Below are 17,366 nucleotides of genomic sequence, written 5' to 3' on the forward strand. Positions count from 1 at the left end.
GGGAGAGCAAAGGTGACGAGGAACTCGTCAGCTGATCTGAGCGGAGACAGTGATGACAAGAATAATTTATAGGCAAAGAGCGAGGTGTAGAGCGGCGGGAAATGCAGCAAACGAGACGCGGCGGAGATTACAGTAGCGATGTAGGCCGACGGATTTTGGAAAGAGAAGAGGGGTTGGAGGTCAATCAGGAAAACCAGGGCGTTGTATTTTGGAAAAATCTACTAGTTGTGGCTGATTCACTGCCATTCGTGAAGATCCAGTTGCTAGACGGCCAAACTACCGTCCTCCGGCGACAAGGTGGCTATGTCCTCCGCTCCGGAGGACACGACTAGAACGCTTTCAAGATCTGGAGTTTAAAGGGAAAAATGAAATGGCGGGCAATTTTTTTTTTGCATGGTGTTGGTCAATGAAAAATATTGAATTTACGATTTTAATATTATTCATTATTTTATTAATGACGGACACGTAAATAAATATAATGAGTGAATAACATGTTAAATACACACACAATTTGCTTGGAGCTGGGATAGGACGACGGATAATTATAAATATATATAGTAAAATTATTTATAATTATAATTTTTTGTACACAATCAAATGTTTTTAAAAAATAAAATGTAATCAATTAATGCATCATATTTCATACTAAACATGACATAATCTGAGAATGTGAACCTTATGATATAGGCTTACTGTGTTGTGTGTATCACCAACCTACCATCGAAAAATGGAAACCGGATTTAATTTGTGCAAATAAATTTAGATAATTCTTAGAATAGTTTAATTTAGCCAATGAATTATTTAGAAATTGTATGTATATTCTAAGAATTATGAAACTAAAGTCTGATAAGTTTATATTTTATATAAATTAATTGAATATATTTTTCGATATTTTTAAAAATTCAAATCTGTGATGTTCAACATGAAATATTTGATTTAAATTTACTAGATATATTATCATATAATTAAAATTTTCAAAAATAAAGAAAAAAAGGAGTAAAAATATCAACTTTAATCTCGGGATAAAAGCGAACCGGGCCTAAGGGCCCGCGAGGTAGTGTATTATAAAAGAAGCATACAATTTCCATAAAATTTAAAACGTAAAGACTCGAACAACGCCAGCCAAGCTTCCTGTTCTCCCTTTTCCCTTTGCCGTTTTTGGTTTCAATTTTAAGATAAGATTATCGAGAGACTTGGTGGAAATTCTGCTGATCGTATTCAGAAAGTGTTATTGTTGTCTGAATGATTAATTAGTTAATCATTTGGGTGGGTTGAATAAGTAATCGCATCGGATAATTAAACAATAACCGACCAAGAGATCGATTGTGCGATTCTGAGGAATGGCGGTTCGATCCCCAATTTCGACTCTGCTGCTCTCTTTTTTTGCAACTATTGCTTCTTTGTACGTTGCTGGCAGGTAAATTGAATCTTCACACTTTTTACATGGTTTGTTAACACTTACTTTCATTTCTCTTCCTGGATTTTTTTCCTGTTGTTTTTTTAGTTGTTATTATTATTACTATGTAATTGGTGTAATTGTATGTTTTGGGCGAAGTGATCTGTTGAAAACTCAAATATTACGGAGTTGCAGATTTCTGAGATAGATTTGCTTGATATGAACACAGTAGAGCTTATTTATTTATTGTTATTATTATTTTAATTTTAACTAGAATGTATATTTTTATGCAGATTGTGGCAGGATGCAGAGATTAGGGTTTACTTAGCAAAAGAGCTTGATAGAATAACTGGTCAGGTGAAAAAATTACTCCTCGAACACTATAGTTTTATTGATAAGAGTGACAACAAAACGTTATTTACGATCTCATGGTCTCTAATTGGTGGGCTTTAATTCTAGTTATGTCTCTTGTTGTGTGTACTTTTTACAATCGTTAACTATATGTATTGTCAAGTAAATCAATGTGTGATCACTTTGTATGTGTCTGTTTTTAGGCAACGTTACACAATCATGAACTATTTGTAAAGTCAAGTGTAAACGTAAGCAACTGCTTACCTGAAAAAATCTGGCTTGCACGACATCAGGTTTTTATGGACTTGTTAACTTAAAAATATATGGCTGCAATATGCTATTATGCACAATGATATTCAACTGGTAATTTGCATTACACCTTAAATTATAATGTGGTAACTTTTGTATGGATTCATGTACTTTTATTTATGTTTCCTAAAAAGATATACAAAATCGCTGTGAACCCTGCAATAGCTTTCCCCTGTCAAATGTGCACGACCAGGAATAATTTCTAAGGGTTTCAGCTTAAGATCATTCGTTGTATTGTCAGGAAAAAACGGTGATGTCAGTCGATGATTCATGGAGGATCATACAATGCAGGTGGCCTTATCTTCCTCTTTTGTCCGTTTTCACTAGTCCAAAATTTTATCATTCTGTCATTATGTACAATTTATCAAAATCACATCTACTAGGGAACAGCAGAAGAAGTTGTTGGACTTGGAGATGGAACTTGCTGCTGCCAGACAGGAGGGTTTTGTTTCAAAGCATTTATCTGAAACGAACAGGACTCCTAAAGTCGTTGTTATAGGAATACTTACGGGATTCGGACGCAGGAATAAAAGAGATGCCATACGCCAGGCATGGATGGGAACTGGTATATTTGCACTTCTCGTGCTCTATTATTTTCTTTTCTTGATACTTGAGTTTAATCCAAATGGAAGTTGCATCTCACCTGTGAAAGAGTTTGAAGTATCCTATCTTTTCCCTATTTTGATTTTCTTTATCCTGTTTACTCTCTATGAATAGTTTTCAGTGTATGCACTGGTTTTCTGTTGCAAGTGCTACCATGTTTCTGTTACATTGTTTATATATGTATCTAGGTACATCTTTGAAAAAAATGGAGGATCAAAAGGGTGTCATTGTTCGATTTGTCATTGGGAGAAGGTATGCTTTTCTGCTCTGACCTGCTTTCAGCATTTGTATATGCACTAGATTGGTGTTGCACTCATTTGGATTTCACTAATGTTAATTATCAGTTCCAATCGAGGAGACAGCTTGGACAGGAGTATCGATAATGAAAACAAGCACACTAATGATATTTTTATCCTTGTATGTCAGTTTGCTCCATATATTTTCTTCGGGTTTTTTGTTCTTACATCATCATTTGTTCAATATAGTTCTCTTATAGCCAAGATGGAAATCAAATGAGTGCAAAATTATTATTATGCTATTTTTTTAATATGAATTCAATATACATGTTGCATTCATGCTGCTAACTTTTATAACTGTTGGCATAAGCTGGGACTAACACTCTTTGGTAACTCATATTTCAAACTTTCAATTAGGAAAACCATGTAGAGGCACCTGAAGAATTACCAAACAAGACAAAATTATTTTTCGCACATGCTGCGGAAAGTTGGGATGCTAGCTTTTATGCAAAAGTCAATGATGATGTGTATGTAAATGTTGGTGAGTACAGATTTCAATCCTTTTTTCCCATGAGAATTTCAAATTTCTATGTTTTTTAATATAAACAGTAATTATATTGAAGTTTCTTCTACAAATTCCTTGGATTTTTCTTTATGAATGAATCTAAAAGTGGTAGTAAATCTATATAAGCATTTTTTAGAGGTCACAAAATGCTTTATTTACCTTTTTCACAGATGCCCTGGGGCATATCCTTGCCTCGCATCTTGACAAGCCTCGTGTATATATTGGGTGTATGAAATCTGGAGAAGTTTTCAATGTACAGTAAGTGTGACAAAACTTTGACTCTAAAGTGGCTTACGTTGAAAGTTAGCTGTTGATGTCTTGATATCATCTGATATGAATGACTGCTGTGAAATATTTATTTGCTATAACTATGCAGGGGCCACAAATGGTTTGAACCAGACTGGTGGAAATTTGGAGATGGAAAAACGTTAGTATTTAGTTTAAGAATCTTCTATCCAGTTTACCATTATGAAATTTAATTTCCCAACATAAATTTCTCTTTTTATGGCTAAAAAAGGATAGCAATGAAGTCATACTTACTCTCACCCTTGAATGAAAGAGTCCCTTGTCACCCTACGATGTGAATGTAATGATTGTTTAGTCGTTCAGAAAGTAGCTATTTAAAAATACTTCTCACGCTAAACACGTACTCTGAACTTAATAAATTATTTTTACACTGAACAGTTACTTCCGCCATGCCTCTGGTGAGATGTTTGTGATATCTCAGGCTTTGGCCAGGTTCATTTCAATCAACAGGTAAATGTCATGGCAGAAGCTTTGATTTCGCTCGTTGATAGGTGAGATTTGACATTTTTTTCCTCTTAATGTCAGGTCGATTCTTCGTTCATATGCCCATGATGATGTTAGTGTTGGTTCCTGGTTTATCGGGGTTGATGTCCAGCATATGGACGAGAAGAAATTTTGCTGCTCAGCTTGGTCCACAGGTCTGTCTCTGGAAACTAAACTGATGCTATAAGACATCTGAATTTTTTTTTATCACCATGTATAACTCGAAAAATGTCATGTGATTTTCAGGTTCGATATGTTCTGGTGTATGATGTGGTGTTGTTGAAATCTCCGCCAACTTTTCAATATGATAGGAATACATCTCTTCTTTTAACCGGTGAAAACTGTTCTTTTCCGAGCCAGGGGCTAGGATAGTGGCAACTCTGAAAATAGGCCTTTTTCCCCCGAGACACTCGGAAATATGTTGTTCCTAGTTTAGAGATTATTAGTCATGGAGTAAAAAAGAGCTGGGTCATGTATGTGGCTTAATTTGTTCATTTTTTTATAAATCGGCGTAAATGAAAATCTTGTGCAATTATGTATTTTTTTGTTTTCTTCCCCATAGCTATGCGATCTAGTGGTGATAGTATTACACTCCATATATCTATTAAAGATAAAATTTGTTTGTGCGTATGTCAAATGATCGATTATTTATTTTAATGAATTATTCATTAAAAAAAACTGATCGATTATAATTTCATCTTTGTTTGACTATGATAAGTGATGCTACTATGCTTGGTTTCATGTGGTAAAACTAAACTTTGTAAATTATTTTAACATAAATTAAATTGAGTAAAATTGTATATGAAAGTAAAAGGTGTCGTCTAATTTTGTTTTTTTTAAAAAAATGGAATGCTACGCCTACGATCTTTGTTTCTTTCTTTTTTTAAAAAAAAAAAAAGAAAGGAAAAGAAAGAAGAAGAACGCTTCAACATTCGTTTTTGGGAGTTGGTGGGGGATGCAACAAATAATACATTTTAGAGAGAGTTGTTGAAATGTACCAAAATATCAATTTGAATAGATATTGGAATATATCTTTATTTTAAATATTTTTGATGTTATTATTGTTCATCTAATTCATATTATTTATTTGGTATCGTATTATTAATATTCGATTTTTTAATAATCATAATTTTATTAATTTAACTATCTGTACAAATTAATACTAGTATTTTAAAAAATAATTTTTTTACATGTTTCAATAAAAATTTAAAATATAATTTAAGTTTTTTTTTTTAAAAAAAGGAAGCCGGAGGGAGCCGAGATTATTATACTTTTAATTTTAATAATTTGATGATGTATTTTTTAGATATTTAAAATGATTTTATGTTGATATTGATTTGAAATTTACCACGATAATTCAAAAAAATAAATATTTAAAAAATGAAAATTATTACAAATTAAATTCATCTGAACAAACAAATGAACCTGTTTTTATGAATTTGAAATGCTTCGTAAACAGAATTTGAATCAAATTCAATTTGAATTGAAGGACTTGATATCAAAATGATTGTTCTCCTTCACACCTTAAACAAGTGTTCCGAGTTGGACAGACAAGCTTTACTTATGTGTACGGAAGTAATCCACATAAAATTGAGACTTACTTTTTCTATTTAGATATTATTTATTTTGTAATCAAAGTCATTTCAAATACAACTGTGTCATTTAATACATATCGTTTCTAATGATTTTATGAGTAGGTCTCTTGTGAGACGATCTCATAAATTTTATCTGTGATACAGGTCAACTCTACCGATATTCACAATAAAAAGTAATATTTTTTCATGGATGTCACAAATAAAATATCCGTCTCACAAAATACGACCCGTGAGACCGTCTCACACACAAGTTTTTGTCTTATTTTATTTAAATCCATTCGTCCATAGCTTAGAATTTCCGAACAATTGGAAGTCGTTTTTCGACGACGAGGCCGAAAAACTTAGTTGAGTTATTTGAAATAATAGATATCAAACGCATGATTTCAAATCCAAATTATTTGTTTGTGGATGGAATTTATATAGAGCAATTTTAAACCTATCAATTTACCAATATGGTCATCGTTGATTAAATACCTCGATCCAAATACAATATGTTCGGACAAATTAAATTCTGGTGAATTTTAAATCCATACGTCCACCTCGGCCCTTTTTTTCATAGCACATTCTCTCTTTGTTAAAAACTTTCAAAATGGTCAAAGTAAGCACTGCTTAATACTCTCTCACCACATTTTAGGTGTTGTATCTGTATACGACATTTTTTTCAAACGATTTTTGACATTGTGCCTGCAATTTCACAGGGATGGGGGGACGAAAGGTTTGTTTACTGGAGTTGGTCCCCGTATCGGCCGTGCTGGTCCTTCAGTAGGGATTGTGGTTTCATTTTACGAAGTCGTTAAACACATTCTACAGAACCAATATGCTGCTGCTCAATCTATCACAAATCTTTTTTCTATTGTTTGTAAAAATCAATATCTGCTAACAGTTAGAGCTGAATCACAGGCATCAAAGCTAACAGACAGTTTTGCTATGCTAATGGTAGCCTTTGCCTTTTTGGGAAGAAATAATTTATCTTCTCATTTATATTTCTTATTCTACTTTGTTAACCTGTTAGGTATCACTCAAGATCCTTGAATGAGAAGGGATTTTGTTGAATTTCCCCCCACACTGATCAGAGAAGAATTTTGGCATTTCTTTCACCATTATGTTCGATGTTCTATCCATTGTGATATATCTTAACCAGAAATACTTAATTGCCTACTTTCTCAACTAGTTAGCTATCCTCTGATTTCGTAGCTTCACATATTATTAAGTTCGAATCTAAATTTATTGCTAATATCTTGTATACTAAATCGAAATAGTTTTGTAATGCAAAAATATATCGTCTAATATATACAAATAAAAACAACACTTTCTGGACGTGCAGTAAAGGTGAAGCTGGAAAACTTCATGGAAAAAGAAGTGTTAAATGAAATGACCTACTTCCGAGCTGGTTGTTGATATATATTTAATACACACTGATTATTCTGCGCATCGTGTGTACAGTATTTTTTTATCATTATCGATGTATTAAAGTGAAATTTGATAAATAATGGAGAGACTAAATTGATATTTGAATTGTTGAAATAAAAAAAATAAAAATAAACGTGTGTTGAAATAAAAAAACAAAAACAAAAAACAAAAATGTAATATTAGTATCATGTAAAAGTAAATTTGAAACAAAAAAGTTAAATAATTATTATCATGTCTTCTACTTTAATAAAATAAAATAAAATATAATAGATATATGATCTATCCTCGTATACTTTCCATACAAAAAATGGGACAAAAAGCCAAATGAAATATACTCCTCCAAAATCAACCACTCTGTATTGGAGACCATAAATATCGATTTCCTATCACAGATTTTTTCGTTATATTATTTAAAATTTATTTATTTACCTTAAAAGTATCAGAGCCACCAACATCAGAACATATGATCAATTTTGGTCCCTCCGATGATTTAAATTAAAATAATAAAATTTTTTAAAAAGTAAAGGGAAAATAACATTAAAAAAAACTAAAGGTACACCTTCGGCGGCGGCGGCGGCGATAATGATCGTGAGAAGTGCTACAAATCTTAGCGAAGGAATTGATCGATACTCACTGGAAGCGGAGAAGAAGACGGAGAACCACTTGCGTCTTAGATTATTGGGTTAAAAGGAAAATGCATTGCCCATCCTTGGTCCAGGCCAATATGAATGGACAGCCCAACATAGTATTAATGCTGCTATCGCTCTAATGGTTGGGCCGAACTGGGCAGGGATTCGAGCCTACCCAGCCCATTTGAGAAAAGGTTTTCTAAAGGGAAAAAAAGAGTCAAATATCAATTTGGCTGAGCGAGTCTTCTCCATTTCTCCAAAATTCCTCTGCAATCCCATTTCAGTATCTGCGCCGTTAGTTGTTTTTATTTACCACTGTGAACATGAATTTTTTGTTTGTGTGTTTTGAATCATAATCGGGGTAGCATGGCGATTAATTGATTGAGAAACATCTGGTTTTCCTGATTGTCGGTTACGTGTGCGTGATTCAATTGAAAAAGCCAGCTTGTTCGGCGTTTTTGTTTTCTGTTGTCCGGGAAATAGTTCTCAATAAGAAATTGAAAGTTTGAGTGCGGTCTTGCTAAATCGTAGTTGATTTTGAGTTTTAGTGCATTTCTGCGAATTATTCAATCCAGTTTATCTCGTGTTTTTTATTTTGTATATTTTTGAGAATTGGTGACGAAGATTTAATCCAATTTGTCTTTTTTCAGTCTTGGTTGTGGTGTGGAATGGCATCTAATTCCAGCCAGCCGCAATTCCGCTACACCCAACCCCCATCCAAGGTTCTCCATTTACGAAACTTACCATGGGAATGTATCGAAGAGGAACTGATTGAATTCGGTAAACCGTTTGGTGATGTTGTCAATACAAAGTGTAATGTGGGGGCCAATCGAAACCAAGCTTTTATTGAGTTTGTAAGTGTATACTCTAGTGTTTAATTGTAATTTTATGTGACTTTTCGTGATTATAGATTATTTGGTGTCCTTTTTTATTTTATAGGCGGAACCAAATCAAGCTATTGCTATGATGTCTTACTATGCATCCTCACCAGAGCCCGCTCAGGTACGAGGGAAAACTGTTTACTTACAGTATTCCAACAGGCAAGAAATAGTGAACAATAAAACTGCAGCAGATGCTGCTGGAAATGTTCTCTTGGTGACAATTGAGGGGACTGATGCTCGTCTTGTTAGCATTGATGTCATGCATTTGGTAAGAATTCATGCATATCCCTCGCAAGCTCAGAACCATGATAAGTTGAAAAAGTAGGATGCTCTCTATAATTTTGTGTGCGGAAATTGTAGTATGTCACTTTTTTAAGACTTCATTTGACAAAAATGTGAATGAATCAGCAGGCACGTGTCAAGGATAAATCTTCAATGGCAGCTTATTGCATCGGGAGAAATAGGGAATGTGTGTTTGTCTTCTTTCTCCTTTGCTTAACACTGGCTCTCTCTTCTTTTCTCCTCTTCATCACCCTAGCTTCTTAGAGCCTTGAATGACTTTACGTCCTTTTTATTTCCGGGGTTCCTTTTCCTAGATCTTGCACTCGTGTACTTTAAGTGATTTTAATTCTTTTAATAGCACAATATCTACAATTTTGAATTTCTTGATTTCCATTGAACTAGTTGGACTGTTTTTAAATACATGAGGAGATTCTTTAATTAGTTTGAATGCTGTATTTACAATATTTAGGCGGCATAATTTCTGAAATTTTCCAATTTTGGGAAGCAACTCGGGCACGCGAGGAGTATTCGTTATCTAATTTGAAACTTGATGAATTTATTGAAAGTAATTTTTGAATTAGTTCTGGACTAAATAATCACGCCTTCCCTTGCCGTGTTCTTAATTTTGATCATATCACAGTTCTTAATTTTGATAATATCAGGGTTTTCTCGTAAAGTTTTTGAGAATGTTGCATTAGGCGATCAGATTCTCTCTCGACACCAGAATGTTTTCTTTCCGTGCTGTGTTTTTAATCAACATCATCATATCAGGATCTTTTCACCCTTGTAAATTTTGTCGTTAAATGATTTAGCAGTACCCGATTGGTTTTTGGTGCTGGCTTACTGTATCTCTCATATTTCGAAAGCAGCACTTTCCCGCAACTTATGTTTATAATTGTTTTGTTGGTTATAATGATCATAGTTGATTTAGGTTTCTGTCTGTTAGGCAAAAAAAGTTGCAACCATTATTGATAAATAATCTGATTTCAGGTGTTTTCAGCATTTGGATTTGTGCACAAGATAACTACATTTGAGAAGACTGCTGGTTTTCAGGTGTGTATGTTCGGTGAATATTTTGTTAGGATTAATAAAGCATCAACCGATAATACTGGCATCTCTGACATGCAACCACCTTATGTGTTCCTTCATTATCAGGCTTTGGTGCAATTTTCTGATTCAGAGACTGCCTCTTCTGCTAAGGATTCCCTTGATGGAAGAAGCATTCCAAGGTGAAATGGGTTTTATATTTTGGCTTCGGATGTAACCCGACTGTTATGGATCATATGTGTGTAGATGGGGTGCTCATATGTTGGGGCTGGACATCTGTCAGCAGCTTTATTAAGAATCTGCCAATGGGGTACATGCATGCTACTTACCCGGCCTTACCTCTCTTTTATTTTTTTATTCAAGTCACTGTTACCTTTTTGGGAACCGCTCTGGTTGAACTTCCCTACTTATGCCCATCAGTCGGGCCTGTTCCATGCTGGACAGATTCTGTTGTAACTAGGGATTTGCGATATAATTTTTAGTTGTGCTAGGGGAATGGAGCTGATTGGTAAAACTTTGTTGGTAACATATTCGACTTATTGTTCAACTCCTGGACGGTCACAAGGTTAATATGCTAAGTATCTTCTTTAAACTTTATATTTATGCCATATTTATCCGTGTGATGTGATGGTACTTTCATCAGCATAGAAATATTTGGTAAATAATCTGTGTTAATGTTCGCACTATAAGTTCCTTGAATTGAAGATTTGTGATGCTTCTATTCTCAGTCACAATTTGTGGTTGATACATTTCTTCTACATATTAATGCGCCTTTTTCGCTGCTTCACTCTGTGGTGTGTGCCAGGTATTTGATACCAGAGCTGGGACTTGTGTTCCCTTCGGATTACATATTCTGCTCATACTGATTTGAGTGTAAAATTCCAGAGTCATCGTAGTAGGTAATAATTGGCTGTGAGTTTTTTGTCAGCTATTACTTATGTGATATAGATTGGAATGCATAATATTGGACTTTTCTACTCTGTAAAGTCGAGCTTGAAATTTTTGCCTCCATGGGTTTCTTTTGATTTTTTTTGTCAGGGGGGTTTCTTTAGATGTTTTTTAACACTTGAATAATTGTTTTATCTTATGTCATCCATATAGGGACTATACTAATCCTCTACTGCCCATCGCTCCTTCGGCCATAGATGCAAGTGGTCAGGTAAATATTTTAAGTTGAAAAGTAGAGATGGTAGATTTTGAGTTGAGTTAATTCAATCGTTGGTTTTTCATTTCTTTTCTTGGTTCATTATGCAAACATTCAAAATATGTCTTCATCCAGATGACGAAATGCAAAGCAATCCATTTAATTGTGCAAGTATTTTGTTAACTTTAATTTACCGTCTCTAAATTTTAAAATGTTTTACTTGCAATTGTACTTCAGCATTCTATTTACCATCGACTCTCTCTTTTGCTTGTAAATCACTCTTGCTGTCATAAGCTGATAGCATAAAGCTACTTCTTGCAGAGTATAGGGATTGATGGAAAAAAACTGGAGCCAGAGAGCAATGTTCTTCTCGCCTCAATTGAAAACATGCAGTATGCAGTCACCTTGGATGTTATGCACCAGGTAAGCAGCTTTATACCTGAGTAGCTTTTAGATACTGTTTTTTGGCATTCAGTTGTTGACCTTTTTCTTCTGTAAATCGCATTCCATGGACAGGTCTTCTCTGCTTTCGGGCCTGTCCTTAAGATAGCCATGTTTGATAAAAATGGTGGTCTTCAGGCTTTGATACAATATCCTGGTAAGATAAGTTTTCATAGCTTACATTGCAATTTCCTTCTATCTTCTTTTATTCAAAAAATTTTTTAGAAGGAAGGGAAACAAATTATCAATTCCAGAATGAAAATCACATCCTTCTAAAAAAATGAGAATCACATAGACAAGAGGCAGAACAATCTCTAACCAGTGGGCTTGCAGATGTTCAGACAGCTGTTGTTGCAAAGGAAGCCTTGGAAGGACACTGCATATATGATGGAGGATTCTGCAAGCTTCATCTCTCCTATTCCCGACACGTTGATCTCAGCATAAAGGTGAGAGAAGACTCCTAGTTTTCCTGATTGATAACATAAGCTGCCGGGTTGTTTTTGTTTCTTCAAAAACGGCACCCTTGGTGTTATGCATGAGCTTATAACTTGTTTTCAGGTCAACAATGACAGGAGCAGAGACTACACCATCCCCAGTACTCCAGTCTTGAACGCTCAACATTCTATCTTGCAACAGCAACCATACTCAGTAGGAGGCCCAGGCCCTCATGTTTACAGTGGACCACAGTATGCTTCAGCGCCAGTTCATGCAGTGCCTCCACATTCAGCTGGTTGGAACCCTACGATGCCTCAATCCATGCCCATGCAGATGCATAATTATCCTTATGCCCCTGCTACAAGATCTCCGGCGTGGAGCCATGGGATGATTTCACCCCATGGCCAGAATAGTTTACCACGGTCGTCCCCAATGCCCCCTTATCATCATCAGTAGAACAATCCATCTGGTGTGAAGGAGTGATGATGTTGGTATGGTGTACTCACAGTTTTCTTTCAATAGTACACGAAAGTACTTCATTGAGCTGTGAAACTCATCTTTTCCTTCAATACTTTGTTTCATGTTGGACAGATTCTGGCTGTGCTTATGCCATGTTTTAGGCTTGAAAACTTTAGTTTTTTGCTCTTCATTTTGTAAACAATATATTAACAAATCTTTAAGTTTTCACTTCCATATTAACAAATCTTGAAGATTTCACTTCCCGTATCCCTTTCTACGTTAAGAAAAAAATTGCTCCTTTAGTTCCTCTTCTACCTCATGAAGTACAAAATTGGTGTCTGGGACATAACCCATCCTTAATCCTTGGTCCCGACTGATCGAATTCTTCCTATATTTGCTTAGTTTGGGGGTGTTTGGTATCCCCACATAAAATATAAGCACCTTTTTAGCTATTTCAATCCAACTACAACTGCCTCCTTGACTAAACCTTGTACTTTCATTCTTTTTCTAATTTTTGCGACATTTGCCCATTTACCACGTGATCCGTACAAGTCAGATAATAGGACTAATGCTTCTGGGTCGTTTGGTTCTTGTTCAAGAATCGCCTTGGCTGCATGGTTGCCAAGTTCTGTGTTACCACGAACACGACTGGCACCCAGCAATGAGCTCTAGACAAGAGCATCAGCCCTAAAAGGCATGATTCGATGAACTGCATTGCTTTGTCTAAAATCTCATTCTTCCTAATGCATCAACCATACATGCATAGTGTTCCATCCTTGGTTTTATCCCTACTTCTTTGTACCACGCCTCGTCTATTAACCCTGCATGGCTGCTCGCAGAGAGAACAACTACATATGTGATCTCATTGGGTTTCACCCCAAAATCAAGCATTTCCTTGAATAATTCCATAACCCTGTCGGCAAAATCATGCTTTGCGAACCTTGTGATTATCGATGTCCAAGATAACACATTTCTTCGATCCCCCATTCTTCAAAAACCTGATTCTGTCGCCTCAATGTTGCCACACCTGGCATACAGAGAGAACGACGAATTACAAACATGTTGATTGTATACCAAACCAGCTTTTAGTACCCACACAGAGCGTTGTATGAAACCAAATTCTTGCAGCCCTCAAGAGACTAGTAAAATATGGAACGTTACAATTATAAAGTTCAAAAGCCTCATTAGATTCCAGATTCCTTGAATACCCATCAATCATAGCGTTATATGAAACCAAATTCTTTTCAAATAATAATTCAAACCCTTTTTCTGCATTGTCCATTCTATCATTCTTAGCGTACATGCTAATGATAGAGTTGCCTACACAGTTGTCCGATGAAAGACCTGTTGGGAAAGATAGTCAAATTAAATGACTTTTGGTACAACGAAAGGTTGATTCTTTTCTCTTTTAGCAATAATTTCGGATCAAAATATATTCACAATATCAACAGTGATAATAATTATGAAGAAAAAAGGACACAATGACTTTTACGTGGAAAACTCAAATTAGCGAAAAACCACGAGACTGATGTCCACCAAAAGAAATCTCCACTATATAAATAATGTGTACAAATCATTTATACAACAAGGGTATATAACAACAACTCTCCCCGTAACGACTTAGGGGCATCAAGCACTTCAAGAATAATAATTCTTGGATAATACACTTAATCTAACTTTTGTAGTGAAACTCACACAACTCTAATAACAATAGATAATTCTTTCTGATGTGGAAAATTGGACAATGCCGAAACCACAGAACATGCTAAAATTTAACTAAATGATTAGGCTAAACAACACTCAATTGCTTGTTTATTGCTTGTCTTGGGATGTATTGAATCAATGCAAATTATATGAAAAATTTGGGGTTGGTGAAGTGTGAAATGGTAATGTGAATGGTGAAGGTGTGAAACCATGAAAATGATTTTCAAGGTTGGCTAGCCTAACTTGCTTTGAAAAATTGGTTTGAACTCAAAGATGAGGTTTGAATGTCAACAAGACCAAACTTTACCATATGATCATATATCTGTTCACCCAAATTTGGATCCAAAAGATTCCCGCAAGCCTTCAGAAGAGCAGCAAAGTTAAGTGATTTGGTTTAATTATGTCTTCTGTCAACATTTTATGATATAATTTTATGGCCTCCATGCCACATTCTCCACTTTGCACATACCCAGTGATGATAGAAGTCCAAGACATAAACATTATGTTCCAGCATTCTATCAAAAGCTTTTCGCTAATTGTCCATTGAATTATGCACAACACTCTTTGCATACATTTCTACCAAACTGCACCCCACAGAGACACCCAACGAAAGGCCATTCTTGATAAACCAAGAATGCAACTGCTGTCAGAAAAATAACCACAAATTCGCTACAAGCAGATAATGAACTGCTAAATGTGAAGCGGTCTGGGATATACCCTCCCAAAACCATATCCAAAAACATCTCGGTGGCATCTTTAGGAGAACCCATCTGTGCACTTATCGTAATCATCAAAGTCCAAGACACAGAGTTCTTCTTAGGCATTTAATCGAACATCTTCTTAGCTAACCCCAAATCACCAAATTCCTTGGTGAACAAATCAATTAACACGCACCCAATACACGCATCAGACTCAAAATTTCTCGTCTCTATAAAAACAAAAAAATTAACAATCCCATGCACATGTACTCTCTATTTGAGCACGCATGCATTGCTGCAGAGAAGCAAAACTGAGTAGGGTACTCACCAAATTGCACAATTTCAACGAACTTCAGAACTGTTTCATAATTCGAACGGCTGTGCGCGTAACAAGGTATCATCGCGCTCCACGAAACCAAGCCCCTCATCTCACCCATGGACTCAAATATCTCCTCCGCCGTCTTCCAATCACCGCATTTAGAATAAAGACCGAGGAGGGAGCTGAGGACAAATGAGTCAGCTTGAGCACCGAGTCCAATATTCTGGAGTGGACGAGTTGACCCAAAAAGAAGTTCCGAGTCCGAACGCAGGACTTGAGCAGAAGGGAGTAGGTGGTAACGTCAGGGGTGAGATTAGCTCGAGACATGAGATCAAGGGTTGAAATTGCTTCATCGACATGGCCAACTTCTGCTTGGCGAATCAACCGATCCTTGTAAGTCTCTCTCGAAAGTTAAATTTCAGGAGGTCGCGCATAGGTGACCTTTTTGTGGGAACGAAGCTTGGGTGAGAGCGAGACAGTGGAGGAGACAGAAAGGCTTATCCACGTCGTCTCTCAAATAATTTCACTCTGTAATTTATCAAATTTTGTTGTCATTCTCTTTTTTTATTCTCGAATACAGAGACATGTTTGTTATACGTATATATACAGTATTATCAGCAAATGGATTCATATTCTTCCTCGGACCGGTCATTTCCATTAACATCATCCCAAAACAATAAACATCAGCCAACATTCTTGTAGAACATTTCGGGAGCCATGTATCGTCCCTCTAGCTACTGATAAGTTTATCAAGCTATCCGTACCAATCGAATAGGGTTTTGCAATCCCGAAATCCGAGATTTTTGGGTTGAAATTTTTCATCGAGAATGATGTCGTGTGGCTTGATGTCGAAATGCAGGATCTGCATGTCAAACATTTTTCCATATCTGCTCAATCCACAAGCCACTCCAAGGGCAATGTCAAAACATTTTTCCATATCCTAGAAAGATAGAGATTCTCCCATTTTCAAAAATAAATTCAAGATTAAGTTAAAAAGACGCTAGCTACTCACATCCAAAACCAAGTTCTGAGAGTGGCATTTCCCTCCAAGCTTTAAAATCCGTGGCATTTCACACACCTATCACAAAGAAAACGAAACCAAGAAAGCTCAAACCCGCCATAGTAAATACCATTCAAGGAAAAACCATCAATCGCCCCTTCAAACTGAGCCATGATCTATCATATTAACTGCACAAGACTCCTCTAAATCTGATACAAGAATCATATCCCCAATCATAACGTAACTATAAACATCTGAAAATTTCAAGAAAATGGTCGATCATGATCGAGAGAAAACAATCATAATCAGACATGAGGATAAATTATCCCGATTCAGGCCAGGATCGACTAGCCTCATCGAGAAATTACTGTAGCTGATCTCTTGAACGTAAAATTCTCTTGAAAATCGTTTAAATGACATATTTTCGTGGATTTGATAGATTTTTATTGACTCTTGTACAATTTCACATATTTATAATCAGAAATCCATGGATTTTTGTAGACTTTTTGCAAGATTTTGATGGACTTTCTGCAAGATTTTGATAGATAACTGTTAGTATTTTGCCCATACACTGTTGGAACATAAGTGTCATCAATAGCCCCAAAAGAAGCAAATAACAAATAAGTATCCGACACAAAATAAAATCAATAAATAGTGATATGGATCAAACTCCAACAAAAACTTTCATAAGAAGCTAACAATCATATACATTTTTTTAAACATATTTTGTTAAATTATCTCCAATTTGTTCATCTCGGTACAATATACGATGACCCACTGTTAATAATTTCTTAACTTCAATAGAATGAAATATAGAAATTGAAACATATTGTTTTTTTAAGAAACAGATAGACCGAAGCCTTCATGTACACTACTGATGAATTCTATATATACTGGACATTAAAAAGTTACTAAATTTGAATAAAATATAATTATTTAAGTATAATAATATTTTCCAATTCAATTGATTATTATTATAAGGTTCTCAATAAATTAGATTCATACCGTGGCTAACTTCTTCAAATTTTTTCTCCTTTTTTTGTTAATAAAAACAATAAAATTTAATATTACAA

The 17,366-nt window shown here is 35.3% G+C and overlaps 1 protein-coding gene and 2 pseudogenes across 4 annotated transcripts; 2 read left to right on the forward strand and 1 right to left on the reverse strand.

Moving 5' to 3' along the window:
• Nucleotides 1-1,080: 1,080 nt before the first annotated feature.
• On the forward strand, nucleotides 1,081-4,821 carry LOC142540328 (hydroxyproline O-galactosyltransferase HPGT1-like). Of its 4 annotated transcripts, none has more exons than XR_012819080.1 (12): nucleotides 1,081-1,417; nucleotides 1,690-1,753; nucleotides 2,298-2,347; nucleotides 2,440-2,621; nucleotides 2,848-2,911; nucleotides 3,004-3,076; nucleotides 3,313-3,436; nucleotides 3,631-3,718; nucleotides 3,837-3,887; nucleotides 3,978-4,046; nucleotides 4,145-4,216; nucleotides 4,292-4,327. XR_012819080.1 is itself a non-coding variant. In XM_075646393.1 (12 exons), exons 1-12 carry the CDS (start codon nucleotides 1,341-1,343, stop codon nucleotides 4,516-4,518), a joined length of 981 nt encoding a protein of 326 aa, XP_075502508.1. In that variant the 5' UTR covers nucleotides 1,083-1,340; the 3' UTR covers nucleotides 4,519-4,821. The 4 variants fall into 4 exon arrangements, 3 of the variants coding, with proteins under 3 accessions (XP_075502508.1, XP_075502509.1, XP_075502510.1); XM_075646393.1 differs by lacking the exon at nucleotides 3,978-4,046 and adding an exon at nucleotides 4,496-4,821 and having other exon boundaries at nucleotides 1,083-1,417; nucleotides 4,292-4,404; XM_075646394.1 differs by lacking the exon at nucleotides 3,978-4,046 and adding an exon at nucleotides 4,496-4,821 and having other exon boundaries at nucleotides 1,083-1,417; nucleotides 2,447-2,621; nucleotides 4,292-4,404.
• A 3,186-nt stretch (nucleotides 4,822-8,007) lies between these two features.
• On the forward strand, nucleotides 8,008-12,750 carry LOC142540329 (polypyrimidine tract-binding protein homolog 2-like; annotated as a pseudogene).
• Nucleotides 12,751-12,851: 101 nt separating this feature from the next.
• Nucleotides 12,852-15,987, reverse strand: LOC142538417 (pentatricopeptide repeat-containing protein At3g49170, chloroplastic-like; annotated as a pseudogene).
• Between the last annotated feature and the right edge of the window lie 1,379 nt (nucleotides 15,988-17,366).

The sequence above is a fragment of the Primulina tabacum genome, chromosome 3 (genome assembly GCF_025594145.1).
Source record: "Primulina tabacum isolate GXHZ01 chromosome 3, ASM2559414v2, whole genome shotgun sequence".
In the NCBI taxonomy this organism is placed as follows: domain Eukaryota; kingdom Viridiplantae; phylum Streptophyta; class Magnoliopsida; order Lamiales; family Gesneriaceae; genus Primulina; species Primulina tabacum.

Excerpts from the sequence above, each read along its gene's own strand:
- LOC142540328 (XM_075646393.1), top strand. The coding sequence starts at position 1,341 with ATGGCGGTTCGATCCCCAATTTCGACTCTGCTGCTCTCTTTTTTTGCA. Across the intron at positions 2,348-2,439 it reads TGGAGGATCATACAATGCAG|GGAACAGCAGAAGAAGTTGT; the intron begins GTGGCCTTATCT and ends CACATCTACTAG. Across the intron at positions 2,622-2,847 it reads CCAGGCATGGATGGGAACTG|GTACATCTTTGAAAAAAATG; the intron begins GTATATTTGCAC and ends ATATGTATCTAG.